Source organism: Pipra filicauda, unplaced genomic scaffold (genome assembly GCF_003945595.2).
Source record: "Pipra filicauda isolate LSUMZ 115617 unplaced genomic scaffold, ASM394559v2 scaffold87_size3191425_pilon, whole genome shotgun sequence".
Classification (NCBI taxonomy): domain Eukaryota; kingdom Metazoa; phylum Chordata; class Aves; order Passeriformes; family Pipridae; genus Pipra; species Pipra filicauda.
This window is the reverse complement of record NW_024105064.1, coordinates 405705-426035: the sequence shown is the minus strand read 5'-3', so window position 1 is coordinate 426035 and position 20331 is coordinate 405705. Positions and strand designations below refer to the sequence as shown.

At 44.6% G+C, this 20331-nt stretch overlaps 1 protein-coding gene across 1 annotated transcript; it reads left to right on the top strand.

Annotated features, from left to right (window-relative positions):
- Window positions 1-2353: 2353 nt before the first annotated feature.
- On the top strand, window positions 2354-19146 carry SLC25A33 (solute carrier family 25 member 33). The gene is made up of 7 exons (XM_027728652.2): window positions 2354-2538; window positions 9928-10107; window positions 13262-13339; window positions 14815-14915; window positions 15989-16055; window positions 17319-17599; window positions 18573-19146. Exons 1-7 carry the CDS (start codon window positions 2489-2491, stop codon window positions 18773-18775), a joined length of 960 nt encoding a protein of 319 aa, XP_027584453.1. The 5' UTR covers window positions 2354-2488; the 3' UTR covers window positions 18776-19146.
- Window positions 19147-20331: the final 1185 nt, after the last annotated feature.

Below are 20331 nucleotides of genomic sequence, written 5' to 3'. Positions count from 1 at the left end.
CACTGGGATAACTGCTCGCCTCGTAAATTAGGGAACCATCCACTGTTGATCACCGAGGCAAGTCCTGCTAAGCTCGCGTTCGGTGGTGGAAGAGCACTTTTGTCACCTTATCAGATGCAAGTTTTAGACGGAAACACACCTTCCTGTGCTGCGCGGGTGCTCCCACCAGAGGGCGCAGCGAACACACCCACTCACAGGTACAGGTGAGAAACCAGGTGGAAAGGAGCAGTTTTAACCAAATTATTGGCTAAAAAAATACGGCGTTATGTTATTGTAGAGTCCTCCTCGTTAATTAGCATTCTTTAGGGGAAGTGCTCTACACAAAAAGCCTGTAGTTTTACTTTACTATCATTGTATAAACTCCCAATAGCTTGGAACTTCTTGTTATACACCCTCAGTGGGGATGAATTGGGATATGTGGTTTCACACCCTACAGCACATACAGAACTAAGCAGAAAGTGTTCATAGGTAGACAAAAAGTGTTCATTGGTAGTTTGGACAGTCTTGGACAGATTCTATGATTCTTGCCTGAGGAACCTACCTTAGGTGCTGCACTGTATTAAATTTAACTGAAATCTAGGGACATTTAAATTGCCATGCTGGGCTGTAGATGTGATGACTGAGGAGTCAGCTCTGTCAGTTCTGCTGCCCACAGTCAGACACCTCCTAAACTGCTTCCATGTGAATTAGGAGAGCTCAAGTACCAGACTTCAGTGGCTGCTGCATGTCTGGCAGCACAAAGGGGCATAAAGGGAGTGATGATGCTTCTGTAGGAGTTGAGTATTTAAAGATGTCACCCTAGACCTGGTAAATCTCACACAAGGCAGGCAGGGACGTGCTGGGTTGCAGTCTGCCCTTATGGCTATTTTCTACTGCTGCCCATCTCTGCTTCTGTCTGGGCCACAGGCTGTAGGGTGCACATTGCACTGAAGTTGTAAACAGTATAAACTTCCTCTGTCCTGCCTCAGCCTGGAAATAGAGAATGTGGAAATCAGGCCTTACAGCTTTTACTGTAACATGACCTGCCATTCCAGCCAGTGAACCGACTCCAGGGGCTGTGTTCAAGAGAACACAGCTCTGGACACATCCTCCCCCAGGTCTCAGATCACAGACAGCCCTCCTGGAAACCCTTCCCAGAAATCCAGAGGGTTTTCTGGGAAGCTGTTTGATGAGTGGCTGTCTTGAGCTACGCCTCCCACACACCCCCTGCTTGGGCTGGCACCCAAGACGTGGCCCTGGCTCCCTCCTTGGCCTGGCAGCTGCTCTTGCTCCCACTCAGCCCTTTGCCTGGCATAAAACCCCACTGCCCTGGTACCAATGGGCAGGAGCAGGACATTGTTCACTGTGCAGAGTTTAAGGGCAGGGAAAGAGCGAAGGAACAGCAACAGAATAAAACAAACTGATGGAAAGGACATCCAGCCCATGTGCACGTTCTGAAGGTCCTTATATGCTCCAGTTGCTTAAACTGATTTTTCCTTTGACCTTTGTGCCAAGAAGGCACAGCTGCTTCTCTCCTCGACCACCTGCCTTTGTGCCTTTGTAGTTTGTGTGTGCAAATGAGCCTATTTGGCCCAGTTTTCCCTGTGAACCCTTACATATTTGCAGTGTGCATGTGTGCCACTGTCGTGCTGAGCTGGCAGCCGCAGCAAAGAGGCCCTCACAGCCGGGTTGTGTCGATGTTATCACCTGCCACAGATGTGTTGCCCAATGTTTACGCCTACGTGGAAGTTTTTGTCATTGTGATAAGGTCAGAGGGCTTTTGGGCTGGTGAGAGACACTATAAACAAGGTGGCTGAGTCAATATCTTGAGCAAACAAAGGAGATGTGTTAGTAGAGCCATCTGTGTTCTGATAACCCATGATGGTTACCAGCTCCCTTCTGAGTCATCTCCTCTCCAGATTTTATTATTCTTACATTCATTTGTATGATCTAATGGGATTACACTGTAGAGAAAACTCTTCATTTACCATTTTACAAGCCCAGCATCCTTGATATATTAACAACAGCAAATCCATATTGCTGCCTGGATCTTGGGTATCTATTTAATGTCGTTAAAAAAGTAACTTTATAGAATCTCAATGACCATTTGGGGTCCTCAGCTTCCCAGGAGGTTTGGGGACCAGGTGGCCAGAGCTGTAACTTTGCCTCAGATCCTATTTGCACATAATGCTCTATTCATTCCTTAGTTTTAGCAAACTCCATTTACAGGGGTCGCCCCCCGTGTCCCTCCGCCCGCGGTGACGTCACGGCGAGGCGGGAGTGTGTGCTGTGACGTCACCGCGGGGGCGGTGTCTCCGGTGACGTCACCGCGCTGCCGGCCCCGCCCCGCCCGCCGGGAGTCACGTGCGCGCGCGCGGCCCGTTCGCCGCCCGCAGCTCCCGGCGGGGCCCGAGCGCGGCCCGGCGGCACCGCCCGCGCCACCTTCCCTCATCACCTCCCTTCAGCACCTCCCTTCAGCCCCGCCAGCCCCGCCAGCCCCGCCGCGGCCATGGCGGGCGGCCCGCAGGAGAACACGCTGCTGCACCTCTTCGCCGGCGGGTGAGTGCGGGCCCCGCCGGGAGGGACGCGCCGGCCCCCGCGGCTCCCGCGTGAGGGGCGGATGGGGACGCTCTGCCCCCCCCCTCCCTCCCCGTGCCCCGCCGTGAGGGACCCCCCCTGTGCCCGCTGCCGCCTGGAAGGAGCCGGGCCGCCCAGAAATAGCAAATCCATCCTTGGCGCCCCGGGCAGGGAGGGCAGGGAGGGCTCGCGGGGCCGCCCGAGGTCAGGCCGGCAGCGCTGGTCGCTGTGACAGTCGCTGTGTGCGAGGCCCGGAGCCGGCAGGGCGCGGGGAAATGGAGCCCCGTAAATCCGCCCTCCCGTGCGGGGCCGGGCAGGGGCTGAGCGGTGTCGCCCAAAAAGCGCTGCCCCACGGGTGGCTGCGGGTCTGTCGCGGGGCCGCGGCGCGGGCTGGGCAAGGAAGGTGTTGGCTCAGCGCTGCCATGGGCTCTGGGGAGGTGGCAGGAAACGTGAGGCGTTCCACGGAGCCCGTAACTGCCTGGTCCGTGGGATGGCACTGAAAAGCAAGTGCTCCCGAAAGGGGAAAGCAGCGGGGGGAAGGGGAGTTCGAGAAGGGCCTGGTACTTGTGTGCAAATGACCTGGCATTCCAGGCCACTTCTTGCTTCGAGGACCTGCGAACGTACTGATTTTGTTGTGTTAAAGTAACAGCCCTAGCCCACAAACCACCAGCCAAAATCCCTTCCAAAAAGCCCTGTTGGTTGACTTACGACAGTTGTTTTAACAGTAATCCAGTAAGAAAATTTTATGCTGTAAACTAATTTTTAATCATCTGTCGTACAGATTAAGTGCACTTTTGCCCTTGTCAGAAATATTTTATTTTAAGTTTTTAGCAGCTTAAATTATCTAAGTAATAGAATATTCCGTAGTGCTTGTCAGCTGATGGTAGTTGGGAAGCCAACATGAAATCTGTTGTCAGTTTAAATCTGTTTAATAGCAGACCGATTTTTTTTTCGATTGCTAACAGGAGATTTCCGTCTCCTCTGACATGTCCTTGGAGCAATAGGTTCATTTAATATAATATTAAACCCAACAGAGCTCAGTTTTTCAGAGACACTTCTACTGGCTTGAATACTTTGTGCTGAGTCCTCTCTTCCCCCACTTGCATCAGAGCAGTACCTGGAACCTGGGACAGAAGCTGGACCTGGATGTACACATGGAACTTCTTTGGGTACTAACAATGCCTATCCAGAGCTCCTGGTGTCCTCATGTGACTCATCAGACTATAAATAAATAGGAATTTTATACTCATTAGGGTTTTAATGTAGTACTTGGTGGTCAGCATCTTCCTCAGTGATTTGTTGTACTCTTCTCCAGGGATCCCAGTAACACCTTCTGCAGCAGGCCCAGGAAGGCACGAGGTCCAGTCTGGTTTTGAGAGAGGTTACAGGGAGAACCCAGCAGGGAATATCCCCCCTGACCACTCAGGTGGGATAGGACTGATCTGGTTCTGAAGCAGAGATGAAGATGCAGCACAGGGGACAGAGATGCCCTTTTAGGGTAAATGGACCTTTAAAGGTTCAGTGCTGGACCTATTGCTGGTTCTGCATTTCTTGTTATTTAAAGGGACAAGGGAAGGTGTGCCATCACTTCTGTGATGGGAAAATGAGACAGCAGATTTAGGATCCTCCAGCACCAGCCAAGGCTGAAGTGTCTGTCCCCACACACAGCCAACCTGCCATGCAATCCAGTTTCAGGCCCTGAATTCCCATATTCTCTCTGTGTGTGCACATTTATTAATGCTATTATCTGCTTTTTAAGTGAGAAATGCACTTTTTGGGGCTCACTGGATAGAACAAGACATGGAACATGAAACTGGTGCCTGAGTGATTAAAATGCCCATGTAGGGACATGTAAGAAATGTTGTGGGAAATGGGTGATGTGTTTGGAGGGGTGCTGGGCCAGCCCACTAACAGGCAAGCTGGAAACCCTAATCAAATTAGGTAAAAGGCTCTCTGCCATATCTGCCTTGAGCATTTTGCTTTTTAATAGTAGTAGTGGTAGAGAATGTTTGCTCAATAAAATCTGATTAAAGGAGCTCAGCTGTGATAATATTTTGCTGCATCTATTACATCCCAAAGGAATTTTAGAAAGAATTAGTGTGTTAGTGCTTGAGTAATAGTCTCTGTTGAGATCTTTTCCTCAGTCCTTCACATACCTTTACCTTTGCAATTCATTTCACAGAACCCTGTTACAGCAAATGGGTTGTACTGTGACATAAAGCTGCTTGCAGAACCAGGACCTTGGATAAAATTACCCATACAGCCAAAGAAAATGCTGGAAGTTCAGAATACTTTATAAGTCGTGTAAGATGCCAACCTTTGTTCACTTGTAAAGTGTTTTCTGCGGATAAAGCAGCCCATTCACTTGAAATAATTTGAATAGAGACATTATTGCTACTACGATGGCTTTCTGGGAAGGTGAGGATGGGGGGTGGTGTGAGATTAAAATGTAATACACTGTCTTTATGTGGGCACAAACCAGGCCAGCCTCAGATAATCTCAGTGGCCAGAACAGAAGTGTTTAGTACTTCAGAGCCTGGGGGTGATGAAATGCACTTGAATGTTGCAAAGTGCTCTGCAGTTGTTGAAAGAGGTGGTTTCCTATTAACCAGGTTATTCAAGGCACACGGACTCATTGGCCCCTTTGTTTCTGTTAGTTCCTTTTAAGGCTGCCAGTGGTAACAGCAAACCAAAGGGTCTTGGAGTTCTGATGGGAACATGGCTCTGAGGGCTGGGAAGGTTTTGGAGGCAGCAGGGACAATGATGCCCAAGTTGCACAACAGATATAAGGCTGTTTACAAGCCTGGGTTCCTGTTTCCCTGCTCAGGTCAGGGCAGTTGTTGCTTGTTTTTGTTTAGGAAAAGCTGCAGCAGCAGAGGTTACTCCATGTTATCTTTCCAGCTGGAGTAATGCTGTTTACTACAGGGATTTCCTAAGAAGTGGTACTGGGAGGCTGCAGTGCCCTTCCTAGAACTGGCAAAGAGCAAAACCTGGGCAGAAACTTTTAATCCCGAGTTCATACAGGCACTGTGTGCTGTGTGTTCTGGAGTAGTTTGGTGCAGACTGGGGGAGTGTTTGAATGGAGCCATGTTTGTGACTTGGCTGTTTTCCATCTTGGAATTGAAGCCTAATTCCACAGCTCCCTTGCTCCCGTGGCTCTGAAAAGCAGCCTTAGATACCAAAGCTTGTTTAAGCCACCTGTGTAAGAGTTGGAAGCATTAATGTGGGAAGGTGGGTGACACCCAGCTGCTTTGAATTGAGGGCACAGTGGTATCTGTCTCCCTGGGCACAGGTGGATTGTCTCAGTCAAAGCTGGAAATTCATTGAATGACCAATATCTTAAAATTCATTAGGAACAATCTGTTGCTGTGATACTCAGTTTCCTGTGGCGTCTGAGAATTCAGCAGATTGTTTTCTTTACAGTATTGACAGTGCAGTGATGAAATCTCCAAGGTAGAACCTGCCTCACTGTTTCTGCTGTGCACCTCACGTCAGACCATGTGGCATGGTTTGGAAAACCAGAAGAACTTCATATACTCCCACTGCAAACTGTGTCAGGCTGGTTATAAGCTGTGATTTCTCTAACCAGGCAGCTCCATCATCATTGCTTGTGATCTTGGTGAAGTCAGGGGTACTCTACTGAAAGATCTTTGTTTTGCAGGGCTCCCTTTAACGTTCAGCATTGTCTTGTTATTTGTACTGAGAATATTGTTCAGTGATTAAATCTAGGACTGATGAAGTAAGTCTTACTCTTAATTAAGATTCTTGGCATCTCTATCAATTGTTCTGGTGGGTGCTGAGGGTTTATTTCAAGTGCAAGTCATGGGTACATTGGGGGTGGACTTTGTACAGACAGAAAGCTGGCAGCAAGGGAGAAATGGGAGTTGGATTTTGAGATGTGAATCTTCTGTGTGTTTTTTAAAGTGTTCTCTTTTATGGAAGTAAATTATTTTTCTGCAGCTGTCAATGTAGAATACATTATGTTTCTCCATGGATCACCGTGTTTGACCTGTTGAAAATACTCTGCCATTGTGTTATGTTTCTAGGGAAGTTTCTGTCTTTTCACTAAGGACAGATTCAGGCACTGTTGTGGGATTTTTGCAAGAGGCTGTTGCAGTAAACACTGCTTAACATCTCTGGAACTATTGTTCTGCAGTGATGGATTAAAAAAATTCCTGACTCACAGCAGTATGAAGACTTGAGGCTTTGCCTTAATTGCAGCATAAGATTTTCCCAAATCAAGTTTATCTTCCTGCATAGCCCTGAACCTTTTGGGGTCTGTGGCTGTTTATGTAGCTGAGGTTGTTTCTCCTTTCTTCCCAGAGTCAGGCATTTGGAACGCCCCAGGAATAGAGTGTTTCCCTTGTGCACAGTGTGTTGTTTTTCAGGCATGTTCCCAGGGACTGGAGCAACACCAGGGAGGGATGTGTAGAATTCCCATGCAGAGGAAAATAATCTCATCTGAAAAAACTGCCCAATACATCAAAGTCCTTACTTGAACTATCTGCAGTATATTTATATTTGAGACATAGTGTGTGCACCCTGGTGACACTTTGAGAATTGCTCTGTTAGATAATGTTTTTTTTTCTTAAATGTCACACTGACAACATAAACTCTGAGCTGTTAAAACTGGTGTTGCAAATATTCACTCATTGTGCTCAATATCAGAGGATTACATGTGCATTGCCAGAAGTACTTAATTATTAAAGGCTGCATAAATTAACTGGATTATCAGTCTAAAAGGATGAAAGGCAAGGAGTGGAGTAGGAAAGCAAGAAGACAGCTGATGCAGGAGGGAATATGCCAGAGAGGCTAAAAAGCTGTATGGCAAGATGTCACTAGACTGAGCAGCTGGTGGTTCAGAAAATAGCAAATAGAGTTTCAGTGCTCTGAATTTATGAATTGTTACTGACAAAGTATTGTTGTAATGGTGATAAATGTGAAATAAATGAGGACTGAAGACAGGGTACCCAGTAGTGTAGCATTGGTAGAGGAATGAATTGGGAATTAAGGCAATCAAATTCTCTTCATCAAGTTCTCATCGACTTACAATTGCTCTGAGTAGGCTGATTAGTCAGGTGTTAATTGTATGCACTTATATCTGTGTTGGATGTACATCTTAGGGAAGGAATCAGTGAGGACCTGGAAGGGGGATCCTCAAAACACTTTCTGCTCGGAGTTCTGTGTGGAACAGGAAAGGTTTTGCTGGAGAAGCCATTCCTGACCGACCTTTTCCCCCGAGGTCTAATTTCAGAGAAGTGTGAGCAACGTGAGGTTCATCTGACAAAACAACACCGCTGAACTGGAGGCTCTTGTTGACACAGAGACCTCGGCTCCGAGCCCTGGGTCAGTACACAAAATAATCAGCCCTGATAAGGTCTGTGAGCACAGTCATTTCTGAGCCAAGTGACACAGTTTCAGCTGCTCTGGACTCAGTTCCATGGATGACTCCTGACTTCAGGCAGCACTCAAAGCATAAGTGCTCCAAAGGGAGAAGGCAAAGTCCATTCTTATGGTGTCTGTCACTGTGGATGTGTGGCTTGTCCCAAGTTTAGGGTTTTATCCCTTTCAGCAGGGAAGGGGAAGGAGCAAGGACTTAGAGAAGAAACTCGTGGAACAGTCCTGTTAAATCATATTGTCAGTCTCTGAAAACAGTTTCTTCTGTTGGATGCATTTAACATCTGAAAAGCACAGTTTGGGGTCATTCTCAGACAGAATCTTGCCGAACATGAAAGCTGTGGTGAGGAAGTTGTGTTCCCTGGCCATGAGGTCTGGGGTGTCCTTTTGAACCTTAGAAAGACCTTCATTTCTGTGGTTGTGTAGCCAGGGTGGTCAGGCTGTTAAAAACTTCAGGGGTTTGGCAAAGAGTTTCTGTTGATGCAAGACATACTGTTTCAACAAGCAAAAATAAGCTGTACTGGATAAAGCCTTTATAACCTTCAATTCCAAGTCAGTATCTACAGCTGGGATCTTTTTGCCATTCTTTTATTGCCCTTTTCCTTGTGTATAAAAAAAGATTCTCCTAGTAAAGTAGTTCACATCTAGAAGGGGCTTTAGGAAATATGCACTAGTACATTCATTAATGTCCTTCTATGGATCCCTGTTCCCAAATTAGTGCAGGTAATGTTCTTTAGCAAGCAGTGGGGCTTTTTATACACAAGAAAAAAGGTGGGATTATTTTTTTAAAATCATCATTTTTATAAATTCATCTCCCTTTCATGGAAAACTATTTAAATTACAATTTCAAAGAGAGTTAAGTTGTTGACTCGTGGTGTTTTGTAAGGAAAATTGTCACGTGCTTTGACACTTGTGTAAACAAAGAAAATATTTCCTGATCAGTTCAGTTGTAGTAAATGCCCTTAAAAAAAACCCCTGAAGTATTTAGTTAAGTCTAATATTTAGTTAAATCCCGGTGTGTTTGAGTAATAAAATGTAGACTTTATTACCTTTTAGCCAAGCCCAGCATTATGTTTAATTGTGAAGTTTGCCAGAGGGGACATTCAATTACGACAGAGGAACAGCAGCAGAGAGAGAAATGGGTTTGACCAGTCACTCTCCAGATCACTGATTAAAATGAAAATTAGGACTCATACACTTTATATTCTTGGCCAAGTGTCCTTTTTATGAGGCTCAGTGACAGTATTAAGATGAATATATGCCTATTATAGGATTGTGTGTGTATAATATTTTATTTCTGTTCTGTTATCAGAGTGGGGTGGGTTGTTCCTTAGTAGCCTTTCTGCCCTGTTATTCTGTTTTCTCACCCTCTTTCTCATCCTTGAAGCTTCCTTCCCTCTATACAACCCCCCAAAAAAGTTGACATTCGTCCTTTTATTTAAGAGTGCCTTAGTATAGTTTTTATATTTACTCCTCTGTAATCATAAGTACTGAAGTGGTGAAGAATTATATTGTTGTGTTTTCAGTCTGTAGTGTCCTAATCCCCAGTGGCTTGTTCTCATCTGCCAGCTTCCTGCTTCCCATAAGAAAATCCATCCAAGGGTACGTCTGTTTTAGGACAACAACCTCTGAAACATGGATGCCTCTGAAGCTTTTACAGGCAGAATTCCACGTCGTGGTAGAACGTGGGACCAGTCCCATGGTCAGCCAGGGATTTTGTGTTAGTGCTGGGAATCACCTTTGTGTTTACCAATCTCATCACTACACATGATCATTCTACCAGTTTCTCCAACTTTCTCCCTTCCCCCAGGGCATGGGAACAGTTTTCCTTTGCCTTCTGCCAAAATTGCCCTGTTTCTTAATGATTTGTCCAACACGTAGAACCAGCTGGAGACAAGTCTGCAGGTTTTATTTACACACTGTGCTGTGATTTGGTTTTCAACCTCTGTCTTCTGTTTAAATTGTATTTTGCAGATGTGGGGGAACAGTTGGTGCCATCTTTACGTGTCCCTTAGAGGTAATAAAGACAAGGCTTCAATCTTCCAAGCTGGCCTTCCGGACTGTCTACTACCCACAGGTGCAGCTGGGGACCATCAGTGGTGAAGGGATGGTCAGGCCAACATCTGTGTCACCTGGGCTCTTCAGTGTCCTCAAGTGAGTGCTGCTGCTCCTCTCATTCAGTGTTCCTTGACTCCAGTGATCCGAGTTTTCCCTTCCTCTGTGCAAACACAGAATGCAAATTTTGCTCCGGACTTGCACTGGAAAGATTCGTGTCAGTTGGGCTTCTGCCTTCAGCCACAGAAAGAGAAATGGTTCTTTTAAAAACACAGATGTATTCAGGACTCCTGAGTGCTCCTTTGAACTTCCACAGGAATTTGTTTCCAGTGCTTAGAAACTTTCCAAATTGAATAAGAGCCTGGAGGGTTATTTTTAAATTGTCTCCTCACATTTAGGTTTTTTGGTAGTTATGATTTCCTAGGGGTCAATACACAGGACAGACTGTAAGATCTTAATGTACCTTAGCTTGTGGGAACTGTCAGAAAGGACTTTTTTCTCTTTTTCAACACTGAAAAGTGTCATCTTTGTCACTCATTTGGAATAATCGTGTTTGCTGTGTCCTTTGAGCATTGCACACGTAATCCCTACTAACTGAGGGCAATTCCTGGTAAAGGATTGAAGGACTGCATAAGTCATACATGCTGTCTTTTTCTTTTTCCTGGAGCTGTTCCCGATTTTCTTTGAGTAACTTGTAGAGATACTTGTTGCTATTGCTGCCCATTTACCTGTTTGATGGAGGGAATTTTTAATCCCTCTCAGGAAGCACTCTCTCTTTGCATCCTAATACAGAAGTGAGAGCCTTTCCTTCACCTCCATGGGCCAGCACTGTAACCAGGTTTGTGATTCCTGCCCTTAGTGCTGCAGGTCTGCCCCTGGTCTGTCCTTGAAGCTGGCACTGCTTTGAACCAGGTGACCTCCAGAATTCTGTGTTCCCGTACATTTTAAGACATGCTTGCTGTACTTTTGTATGGATGATCTAAGACTGAAACTTATGGCAGTGGGGGAGAACACTTTTTGCAAAAGCACTCCCTAAAATGTAATATCTACTTGGAGGCTTTTACCTTCTCGGCTGTAGCTGACAATGAGCTCTCCTCTGCTACTAGATGTTGTCTTTGCTGATTATTATTATCCATCAGTCCTGTCTAGACCAGTATTACAGTCTCTGTTAAAAGCCTTCTGAGTGGCTCAGGCTGCAGCACTTGCTGCTCTCGCTGTACCTTTCAACTGTGTGTTCATGAAGAAGAGCAAATGTGAAATTACTTATCTTACAGCTGCTGACAAATTCTACCAGCAACTCTGACATCCCAATCCCTACCACTGTGTTTAATACCAGAGCACCATCGACATATGGGTCAGACCTCCTGCAAAAGGATTGAGTTCTTTTGGCTCCCTGGGCACCCCAGGGTGATGCAGAGAGGTCCTGTTGAGATCAGGTAGCAGGAATGCCAAAGAAAACACCGGGTGGCAATGCAAGTTGAATGATTTTATGTAAGGCCAGCAGGCCTGGCAGCCTGCCTGGGGAGAAGCTGCACAGTTATATAACAGTGGAGTGCTAATTCAAATTCTCTGCAGAGCTCTCTGCCTGGGAGTCATTCTGGCACTTGAGTTTCTGTATTGTAAACAGCCTGCTTTCCCCTGCCAAACATTTCTTTGTCTACTCAGAGGTGAGTCTAGAGCAGTTCGTGACTGAATGCGTGAGGTAGTGCCAGTTGCCTTTGATTTGCATTTCCTTTCCCTTGCTGTCTTTTCACCTTGCAGCATTTGACTTTAGGCAGCTGTAACTAAAGGAGGTGAAAACTTTAAGGCAAAAGGTTCTTAATACATCCTCTGGGCCCATCTTTTTCTGGGGCTGTCTCATTTTTTTAGGGGGAGAGGAAATGGTTTAAAATTGGGTCAACCTTTTAATATATTTATTAAGCTTGTTAAATATGGTGACTGTGATCTTGATTTCATTTCACTTCAGGAATTGCTTAGCTATGTGTATTGCCAAGTTTTCAAGCTGATTACTTTAGAGGATTGAGAAGTAGGAGCAAAATACTTCTGCTGTCATTCCCCTGCAGGCAGCATCTATGAAGAGCAGATAATGCTGTTGATTAACCTAAGAAAATAAAAATGTATGAAGAAAGAAGTGCAGTTCAGTCTCTTGCTTTTACTCTTCCAGCCCTTTCTCAATCCTGATCGTGCATTCATTGCCAAACTGGGTATGACTTGGGCTTCCAGGTTTGGGAAAATTATATGGCTGTGGAAGCAGCCGTTAGAGCCCTACCTGTAAAATTGCTCTGTAAGGGTTAAAGGTGTTAAGTATGAAAACCCCTTAACTGCTGTAAATAGAAAAAAAACAGGTACCCAGGGAGGCAGGTTAAGCCTGCTGCTGATAAAAGTTCATTCCAGAAGGACAGGCTGTTTTTGTCTAATCCATTTAAGATTCTGATGAGTTAGCCCAGCTGGAATCTGCAGTCGTGACTGTTAAGTGACAAAGAACAAGTAGTTGGTGGATCTGTCTCCTTGGAGACACTCAGCCCTGGAGTTTATACAGAAAGTTCAACTCTGCTGCAGAAAAAAAGTGTTTCAGAAGCTCACGTATCTCCTCCTGTCTAATGAGCTTGGGTTTGAAGTCTGTGGGGAACACTCTCAACAGTGCTAATGACCTAGAGAGCAAATTATGAAAACTGGCAGTTCCAGTGAGTGCAGTGACTACCCATGGAGCCTGGAATTATCTGGATTTTCTTGCATGGTTTTCACATGGGGAGTTCAGTTCGGAGAGCTGCTGTCTCTGTGCACTCACATAGCTTGTGGTATGGCTGCCACATTTCACCTTTGTGTCATCACTGGGTCATTGTGAAAGGGAAAAGCATTTCTTTTTTCATGTCTCTGTACAGGACTGTACAGGAGGCAAACTCCTGAATTGCTTAGATGCAGAGAATGCCAAAGATATCCTTTCTTCATCAGACTCAGCTATCACTGGATTCTCCAGGAAACTTTGAATCAATTCCTGACAGCTTTCAATGAATGGAAATTATAACCTGGTGCCATATGCCACCCATTTGCCTGTAGTGCACTGAATTTTATGGTACAGTGGTTTTATTCAGTAGTGTATAATTCTACTAATTTTGAAGGATATCATGTAGCTTAAAATCTTTATAGCTTCACAGTAATACTCACTGCTTTTATATAGTTCTTTTGACTCTCTGCCCGACAGAACAAGAAATGTAACTTTTAACCTAAATACTGTCGTTGTTTTTATTTTAAGGTCGATTCTGGAAAAAGAAGGACCAAGGTCACTCTTCCGAGGGCTGGGTCCAAACTTGGTTGGAGTTGCACCATCAAGGTAAATAGTTAAACTATTGCTAAAAGTAACATTTGAGATGCCAACACAAATGTTAACAGTGCATTTGTGATTCAAAATAGTAGGCCATGAAGTTATCCCATGTGTAAAGTGAGATTTGTAGAGGTACTGCTCAGTGTGCACACCAAGGAACACTGGTAGAAATCTGGTTTACACTTGTGTAACACTGTAAGGTGCAGAGTAAATACAGCACTTAAATTCCAAGTCATTGCAAGAGCCACTTATGTGCTTGAGAAAGCAAGAGAAAGTAGTGCAGAAAAGTCTGTAGGACTAATAATTGCATTATTGTAATATACTGCTTCTCTTGAATATGTAACAGTGCCCAGCAGTGAGTGGGAGCTGGATGCCAGGGGGCAGGGATGCCTGTCTGCTCCTTGATTGTCTGAATTCTTCTCCAATGAAACACTGCAGCTGAGGGGAAAGGAGTCTCATTGCTGCCACACAACCCCAGAAGGGAATGTGTGTCCCTCTTTTAACAGCAACAACAAAAGCAGCTACAAATTTGCTTGCATTTGGAAGTCTTACAGGCACCAAAAGGGCTTCTATGTGTGCCTGTGGCTGTCCCAGTCTTGGCAGGGCTGAAGATCTTTCTGTCTAAGAAATGTTAAAACTCATTGGCCACTGGAAAATTGGCAGATGTTTTGTGCCTAAAATTGAACCATTCAAAAGGGAACTTCAGGGATGGTGAACATCCTGCCTGGCCTCTTACCTAGTAGGTGGGATGTTCCCCTCTGGAAGCAGGGAGTCCTGTTTCTGTACAGGTAACCTTTGCAGCAGCAGGGATCTGAATCCAATCCATGCTTGTCCATACAACTCACTCCTGCTCTCTTTTGTGTTCCTTCACATTCATCCATAAGATTGAAATAAGGTACTTCATGGAAATTCTCAAATTGTAGCCACCATTATCCACCTTTTTCTAGCAGTTCCCTTAGCTGTGAGCTGAGCTTACTTAATTCAGGCAGCTTTTACTCAGCCCATTGATTGTTGCAGATCAGCTGAGCTTCCTCCATTCCTGTGCATTTGTAGGGATTTGAGGTGGATAAAACTTTTATTTCAGTCCAGGCTTAAGTGTTTAAAGCATGAAGTGCTGCTGATGCAGTTAGAGTGCTGCACAAATTTAGGGAAATCATGGGCTCCAGGTGGGAAAGTGACAGTCCCAAGTTTACAAAGAGTGTATAGTGCCAGAGCTGGTGTAGGTATCAGATCTAACTTACTTTGTCTGCAAGACCATCTTGCCTCCCAGAGTAAAATATTTTTACTCTGTAGGTGTCAAGTCAAATAGGGAAAAAAAAAAAACAACAAAGCCAAACAAAACCTCCTGTGTCCTTGTAGATGGAAGTGGTCACGTGGAGGCCTCTTTGGAGAGAGGTTTGGTTTTCAGGGGTGGGGAGAAGAACAGAACAGTAATTGTCTCATTTGACATTGTATTACACTGGTTTTCTTTTTTTTCCCCACAGAGCTGTCTACTTTGGATGCTACTCCAAAGCCAAAGAGCAATTCAACAGCATGTTTGTGCCCAACAGCAACATTGTGCATGTCTGTTCTGCAGGTTCTGCAGGTTTGTGTTTATAGTTCACCTTCCCCATGGTCTGCAGCAGTACCTGTGTCCAGCCCTCCGCAGGCTTGGGTGCATTGCTGTCTGAGACAGTGGCTCTGAGATGCACCTTAATTCTTTAAAGTATTTATTCCAAGCTGTTGTTGCTACAAGACTCCTTCTGGCCCTCTAGATAGTTCAGAAATTAAAAGAATGGATCATAAGGTGGAGACTGGGCTGTCTGTCTGTGCAGGACCTGGGCTAACACCAGTCCTGGCTGACACCTCTGGGTGATTGTGGTACATAAACAAGTACAAAGGCCAGTGTGTGGCATGTTCTGAAAATGTACACTTAGTCTGAGGTGGTACGTGCCAGAAAACAGCAGTTTGCAAGCTCCTAAATTGACTTTGTCTGTGGAGGAACTGTTTTTCTGTTCAACCTTGAAATATTTCTAGATTGTTCTTTACTAATTTGGAATGTTTTTCCAGCTGCAATGCTCTGGTAATGTCTCTGAAGGCATGAAAAAAATTATTAGTGGACACCAGCAAACTTCTAATACTGTTTTAGCCACATTGTTTCAGGATGCTGTATTTTTCCTACCAGGCTGGGGAAAATGGTTTGTTCTTGTAGGAAAAATACTGCAGACGAGCTCTGCTAGTTCAATCATCAGTCATCAGAGTGGTCACTAAAAATAACCGTTCCCAAACGAATCCCTTAATTAGGGGTGGGTTCTGTTAATGAGCGGCTCAAGGGCACCACCTACAGCCCTGGGGAACACAAGTCCAGTACAGGAGTGTGTTCCCACGGGTTTGCTTGGAGCTGGGATTCCAAAACCCAGGCAGTAAGGAGGGTATGTTGTCTGCAGCAGCCTTTAGGAACGTGACATACATGTTAAAATAGGTGCAAAAAGGAAGGATCCACTGGTTGATGCCTCCTGAAGTTTAACATGAGATTGTAAGCTGTGAACCTGGGGGGCTTTTGACACCTCTAGCCAGAGCTGGTGACTGGAACTGCATCACTGCACAGGGGAATAAAGGTCATGACAATCCACCAGCCTGGATTCAGCTACACATTTGGTTTTCTTTTCTTTTCTCCAGCCTTTATCACAAATTCCCTGATGAATCCTATATGGATGGTGAAAACGAGAATGCAACTGGAACGGAAGTAAGTGACTGACAGAGAGATTGGATGCCACTGCATGGCTAAGGGAGCCTCTGGGAAACTGAACTTCCATGTCTTTACTCATGGCTCTTTGTACTTCAATAGAGCTTGCCCAGTTGTTTCCCTGACTCCCAGTTCCACCTTTTGAGCCACCATGTTTCCATCTGGTCAGACTAAAAGTTCTGGTTCTGTGTGTCCTGTGTCAGTTGGATGCACAGATCCTGTTGAGAAGGATGTGGAAGTTGCCTTGAGAGCTGTTTGGTTCAGTCTCTGGTTTCACTGTAAATCTTTAGTTGAGCACAACATTATTTTTCTCCCAAATTCCTGCATACAGAATCCTCTGTAATTCAGGGGTCATGTTGAGGATAAATGTAATAAGGACTGAAATGTTTTGATACAGCAGTAACAGAGGCTATGGAAAGGTCACTTGTACTGAATCCAGGTCGTGCAGGTGTGTGTTACTGCAGCAGGCCAAGGGTGCTGATGCTCATGTAAACAGAGAGATGATGAGTTTAAATTGTAAAGAAGCCACATTAGTGTAGTTTCATCAAACACCCTGGAGGCACTAAGAATCTGTTGCAGTGGTTTAATGTTGTTTTGCCTCCTTCAGCATTGTGTTGCTGTTAAGCACAGCTCCTGAAGACAGAGAGGGAATTTGACAGCAGTATCTTTTAGCCGAGTGATTCACAGTCACTGATGGATATCGAAGCAATAAGGGACTCTGCTAATAATGTGACTGCTTAGAATGGAAATTCCCTCCTGCAAGGAAGGACATGTTAGGTCAAATAAGAAGGATCTTATAAGGCACGACAACTTTATAAATAATTTATAAGACTTAATTCCAGCACTTCACAGGGTGACACCTTTGAACAGAGTGCTGCCTGAAGGATCATTCCTCATGCAGCAGACCTGTGTCTCTTGGCCTGCTGAACATGGCTTTAAATGGAATCAGTGGTTTAGCACAAAGCAGTGTCTCTTCAGTGCTTATTGTCTTTTAAAGCATAGGTGTGAACTGTGACAGACTGCATAGAACTCGAGCTGAAAGAATTATTATGAGTACGTATTAGTGAAGTAGCAAAGCCAAGTGTGCACTCCTAGCACGATAGTCCTGCTGTGTGCAGCTTTCCTAGGAGAATGTGGGAGTAACACTTAGCAGAGAACCATTTCTGTAGTTATAAAAACTACTGAAAGCCATAAGGGTGGGTGTTTTTTGAATATTAATTCTTTTCTTTGTTCATAATATGCTCTGTTCTGTTTATTTTTTAGAGTCAGGGGCTCCAAACCGATGAATGCTTTGCAGTGTGCTAGACATGTGTACCAAACAGAAGGGATCCGTGGCTTTTATAGGGGCCTGACTGCCTCCTATGCAGGGATTTCTGAGACCATTATCTGCTTTGCTATTTATGAAAGTTTGAAAAAGCACTTAAAGGAAGTCCAACCACCCCCTTCTTCCAATGGGACTGAAAGGAGCTCAACGAACTTCTTTGGACTGATGTTTGCTGCTGCTGTTTCCAAGGGCTGTGCCTCTTGTATTGCTTATCCACACGGTATGTCAGCTCTTCCATTTATGAGAACTGTAGAGCAGCTGTTGCCTGTAATCCAAGACAAATGATGGGGTTTAGGGATGAAAATTCCTAGTTCTTTGAATGGCCAACTGCGTGTTGTTGTGCATTGGCATTTTCAGTACTGGTCCCACCATTCCTAGGGAGACACTAGGTTGGTGATTGGGACTTGCTGGTTTAAAAACAACCCAAAAAACACCAAAAAGAAATGGCTTGCCTAATGTTTCTGTTTTTACTAGTAGCCTCATGTAGCTAAGTCCCCACAGCCTTTGGGATTCTGTGATCAAGTTGGGGGAAAGAAACACTTGTGGGCTGAGCAGTGTTATTCTTTTTGGATAGATGTGAATGGTGCCATGGTTGTATAGAGAGCAATATTGATTATGTAGCATCAGTAAAGCATTTAGATCTGTAGTAGCTTCAATGAGCAAACAATTCATTTATTCCACATGAAGAACTCTTTAACTTTTCCTCTTGCCTGAAGGACGGTGTGTCCAGGATTCCATGGCTGGATGTACTGGCAGGCTGTTGGTACAGGAAGGTTTTCCTGTCCCTGGGGTTTGCATACAAGGCCTTTCCTGGTAGTGGCACGTTTCTTAAAATGAAGGATCATTCCTCATGCAGCAGACCTGTGTCTCTTGGCCTGCTGAACATGGCTTTAAATGGAATCAGTAGTTTAACACAAAGCAGTGTCTCTTCAGTGCTTATTGTCTTTTAAAGCATAGGTGTGAACTGTGACAGACTGCATAGAACTCGAGCTGAAAGAATTATTATGAGTATGTATTAGTGAAGTAGCAAAGCCAAGTGTGCACTCTTAGCACGATAGTCCTGCTGTGTGCAGCTTTCCTAGGAGAATGTGGGAGTAACACTTAGCAGAGAACCATTTCTGTAGTTCTAAGAGCTGTTGAAAGCTGTAAGGGTGGAAGGTTTGCTCTGTTAACGCTGTTCCCCTGCTCTGCAGAGGTCATACGGACACGGCTGCGGGAGGAAGGCACCAAGTACAAGGCTTTCATCCAGACAGCTCGGCTGGTGGCCCGGGAGGAAGGTTACCTGGCCTTCTACAGAGGACTCTTTGCCCAGCTCATCCGGCAGATCCCAAACACAGCCATTGTGTTGTCCACCTACGAGTTGATTGTGTATCTCTTAGAAGACCATGCAAAGTAGCAGAGCCAAGACTTCAGTTACAGACTGAAGACCAATTCCTTCACTGAACAAATAGTCCTTTAAGAGACTGGTGCAGGTGGCAGCGCTGGTGGGAAAACTCCAAGTCCGTGACCACCTGTGGATATTTCCTTTTGGATTCATGCTTTCTGAAAGGTTTCGAGTCATTAACGTTAATAGTTAATTATAATTTTTTTTAACTTGATGATAATTAAAATGCTACTAAATTAAATTACACTATTTAATTTAAGTATATGTTTGTCCTTTTCCTTAAGCACAGCCATATGTGGTCAAGGAATGTACCTCATACTATCAAGTGATCTCTTGGACTGATGTTCATTAAAACTGTATTAAAACAGGAGAACTGGTTTGGACATTTGAAACTCTGTCTTCTTAGCACTGGTGTCATGTTGCCCTTTAGCTCTGTAATGCCCTAAATGCCCAAATAAGTTTGAGAGTAGTTCTGGTTTATTCAAGGTGCATCATTCATTGCTGTGTGAACACTCCTGAGTGTTCAAGTAGGACAATCTTGTTTCTCTGTTTTGATGCTGTGAACTATGCACACCAGAATCTCTTAGAAAAATCACTTCCAATATGATTCTGGGAGGCTTTTCATAAAAATGTAACTACAGTTCTGATCCCCCTGTGCATTTGGGATACATGGTTATGCTACTGGGTATAAACAGATCTGTCAGGACTTGGCTTTTAGACCTTGTTTTTGCACAGGCCTGAGAGCATAAGGACAGTCAGTGATTGTGGCCTGGCGGGCCTGTGGGAATCCCAGGAGATGGAGTAACTTAGTCAGGTATCCTTTTACTGCAGTGGGACTTTATTGAGCTATGTTTGTCTTATACTTCAATGTCAGGGGTCTAGAGAGTAGAAGAGAAGATAAGCTATGTCCTAAATACTATAAATGCAGTTGTGGATTCTACTTTACAATATGATACTCAGGAATAAGTCCCTCTTGACTTGATATCCTTGTAGAGCAGTGCTTCTGATGGGAATGAGATACTGTGTTATCTTGTGGACACATCACTGCAGTTAACACCAAAAAAATCCCCAGTCTATGTAAATAGTTCCTTCATGTTATTAGCTGATTTCTTGCTGAAGGCAATGAGGATTCATCAGCTTAGTGCAGCCTTCTGAAGAGTTCTTACATTTCATATAGCTGTGATGTCTGCCTTCCCCTTCACGAACACAGTATCCAAGGGGTATTCTTCAACAGTTCTCACGATACAATTCTTGCCTTTCACTTAAAAATCAAATATCCTGCATACCTGAGATTAGTTCTTCATAAAAAATAGAATATGGTTTCAATTTTAATAATCTTTACCACTTGCAGCAGTACCTTGTAATTCATGTGTAGTATATGAAATGCTGTTACTGATAGTGTTTTAGAACTCAAATGTGTAGATTTGTGTTTTGCTTTGGCCATACTATGCTCTTCATTAGTGTCATTTGCCTTGGCAGCTGAGACAAACCCTGCAGCATTTGAGCCCAGCTTCAGCCTTCCCTGGTGACCTGAACCATGAGCTCCTCGTGATCTGAGCAGGAGCTGA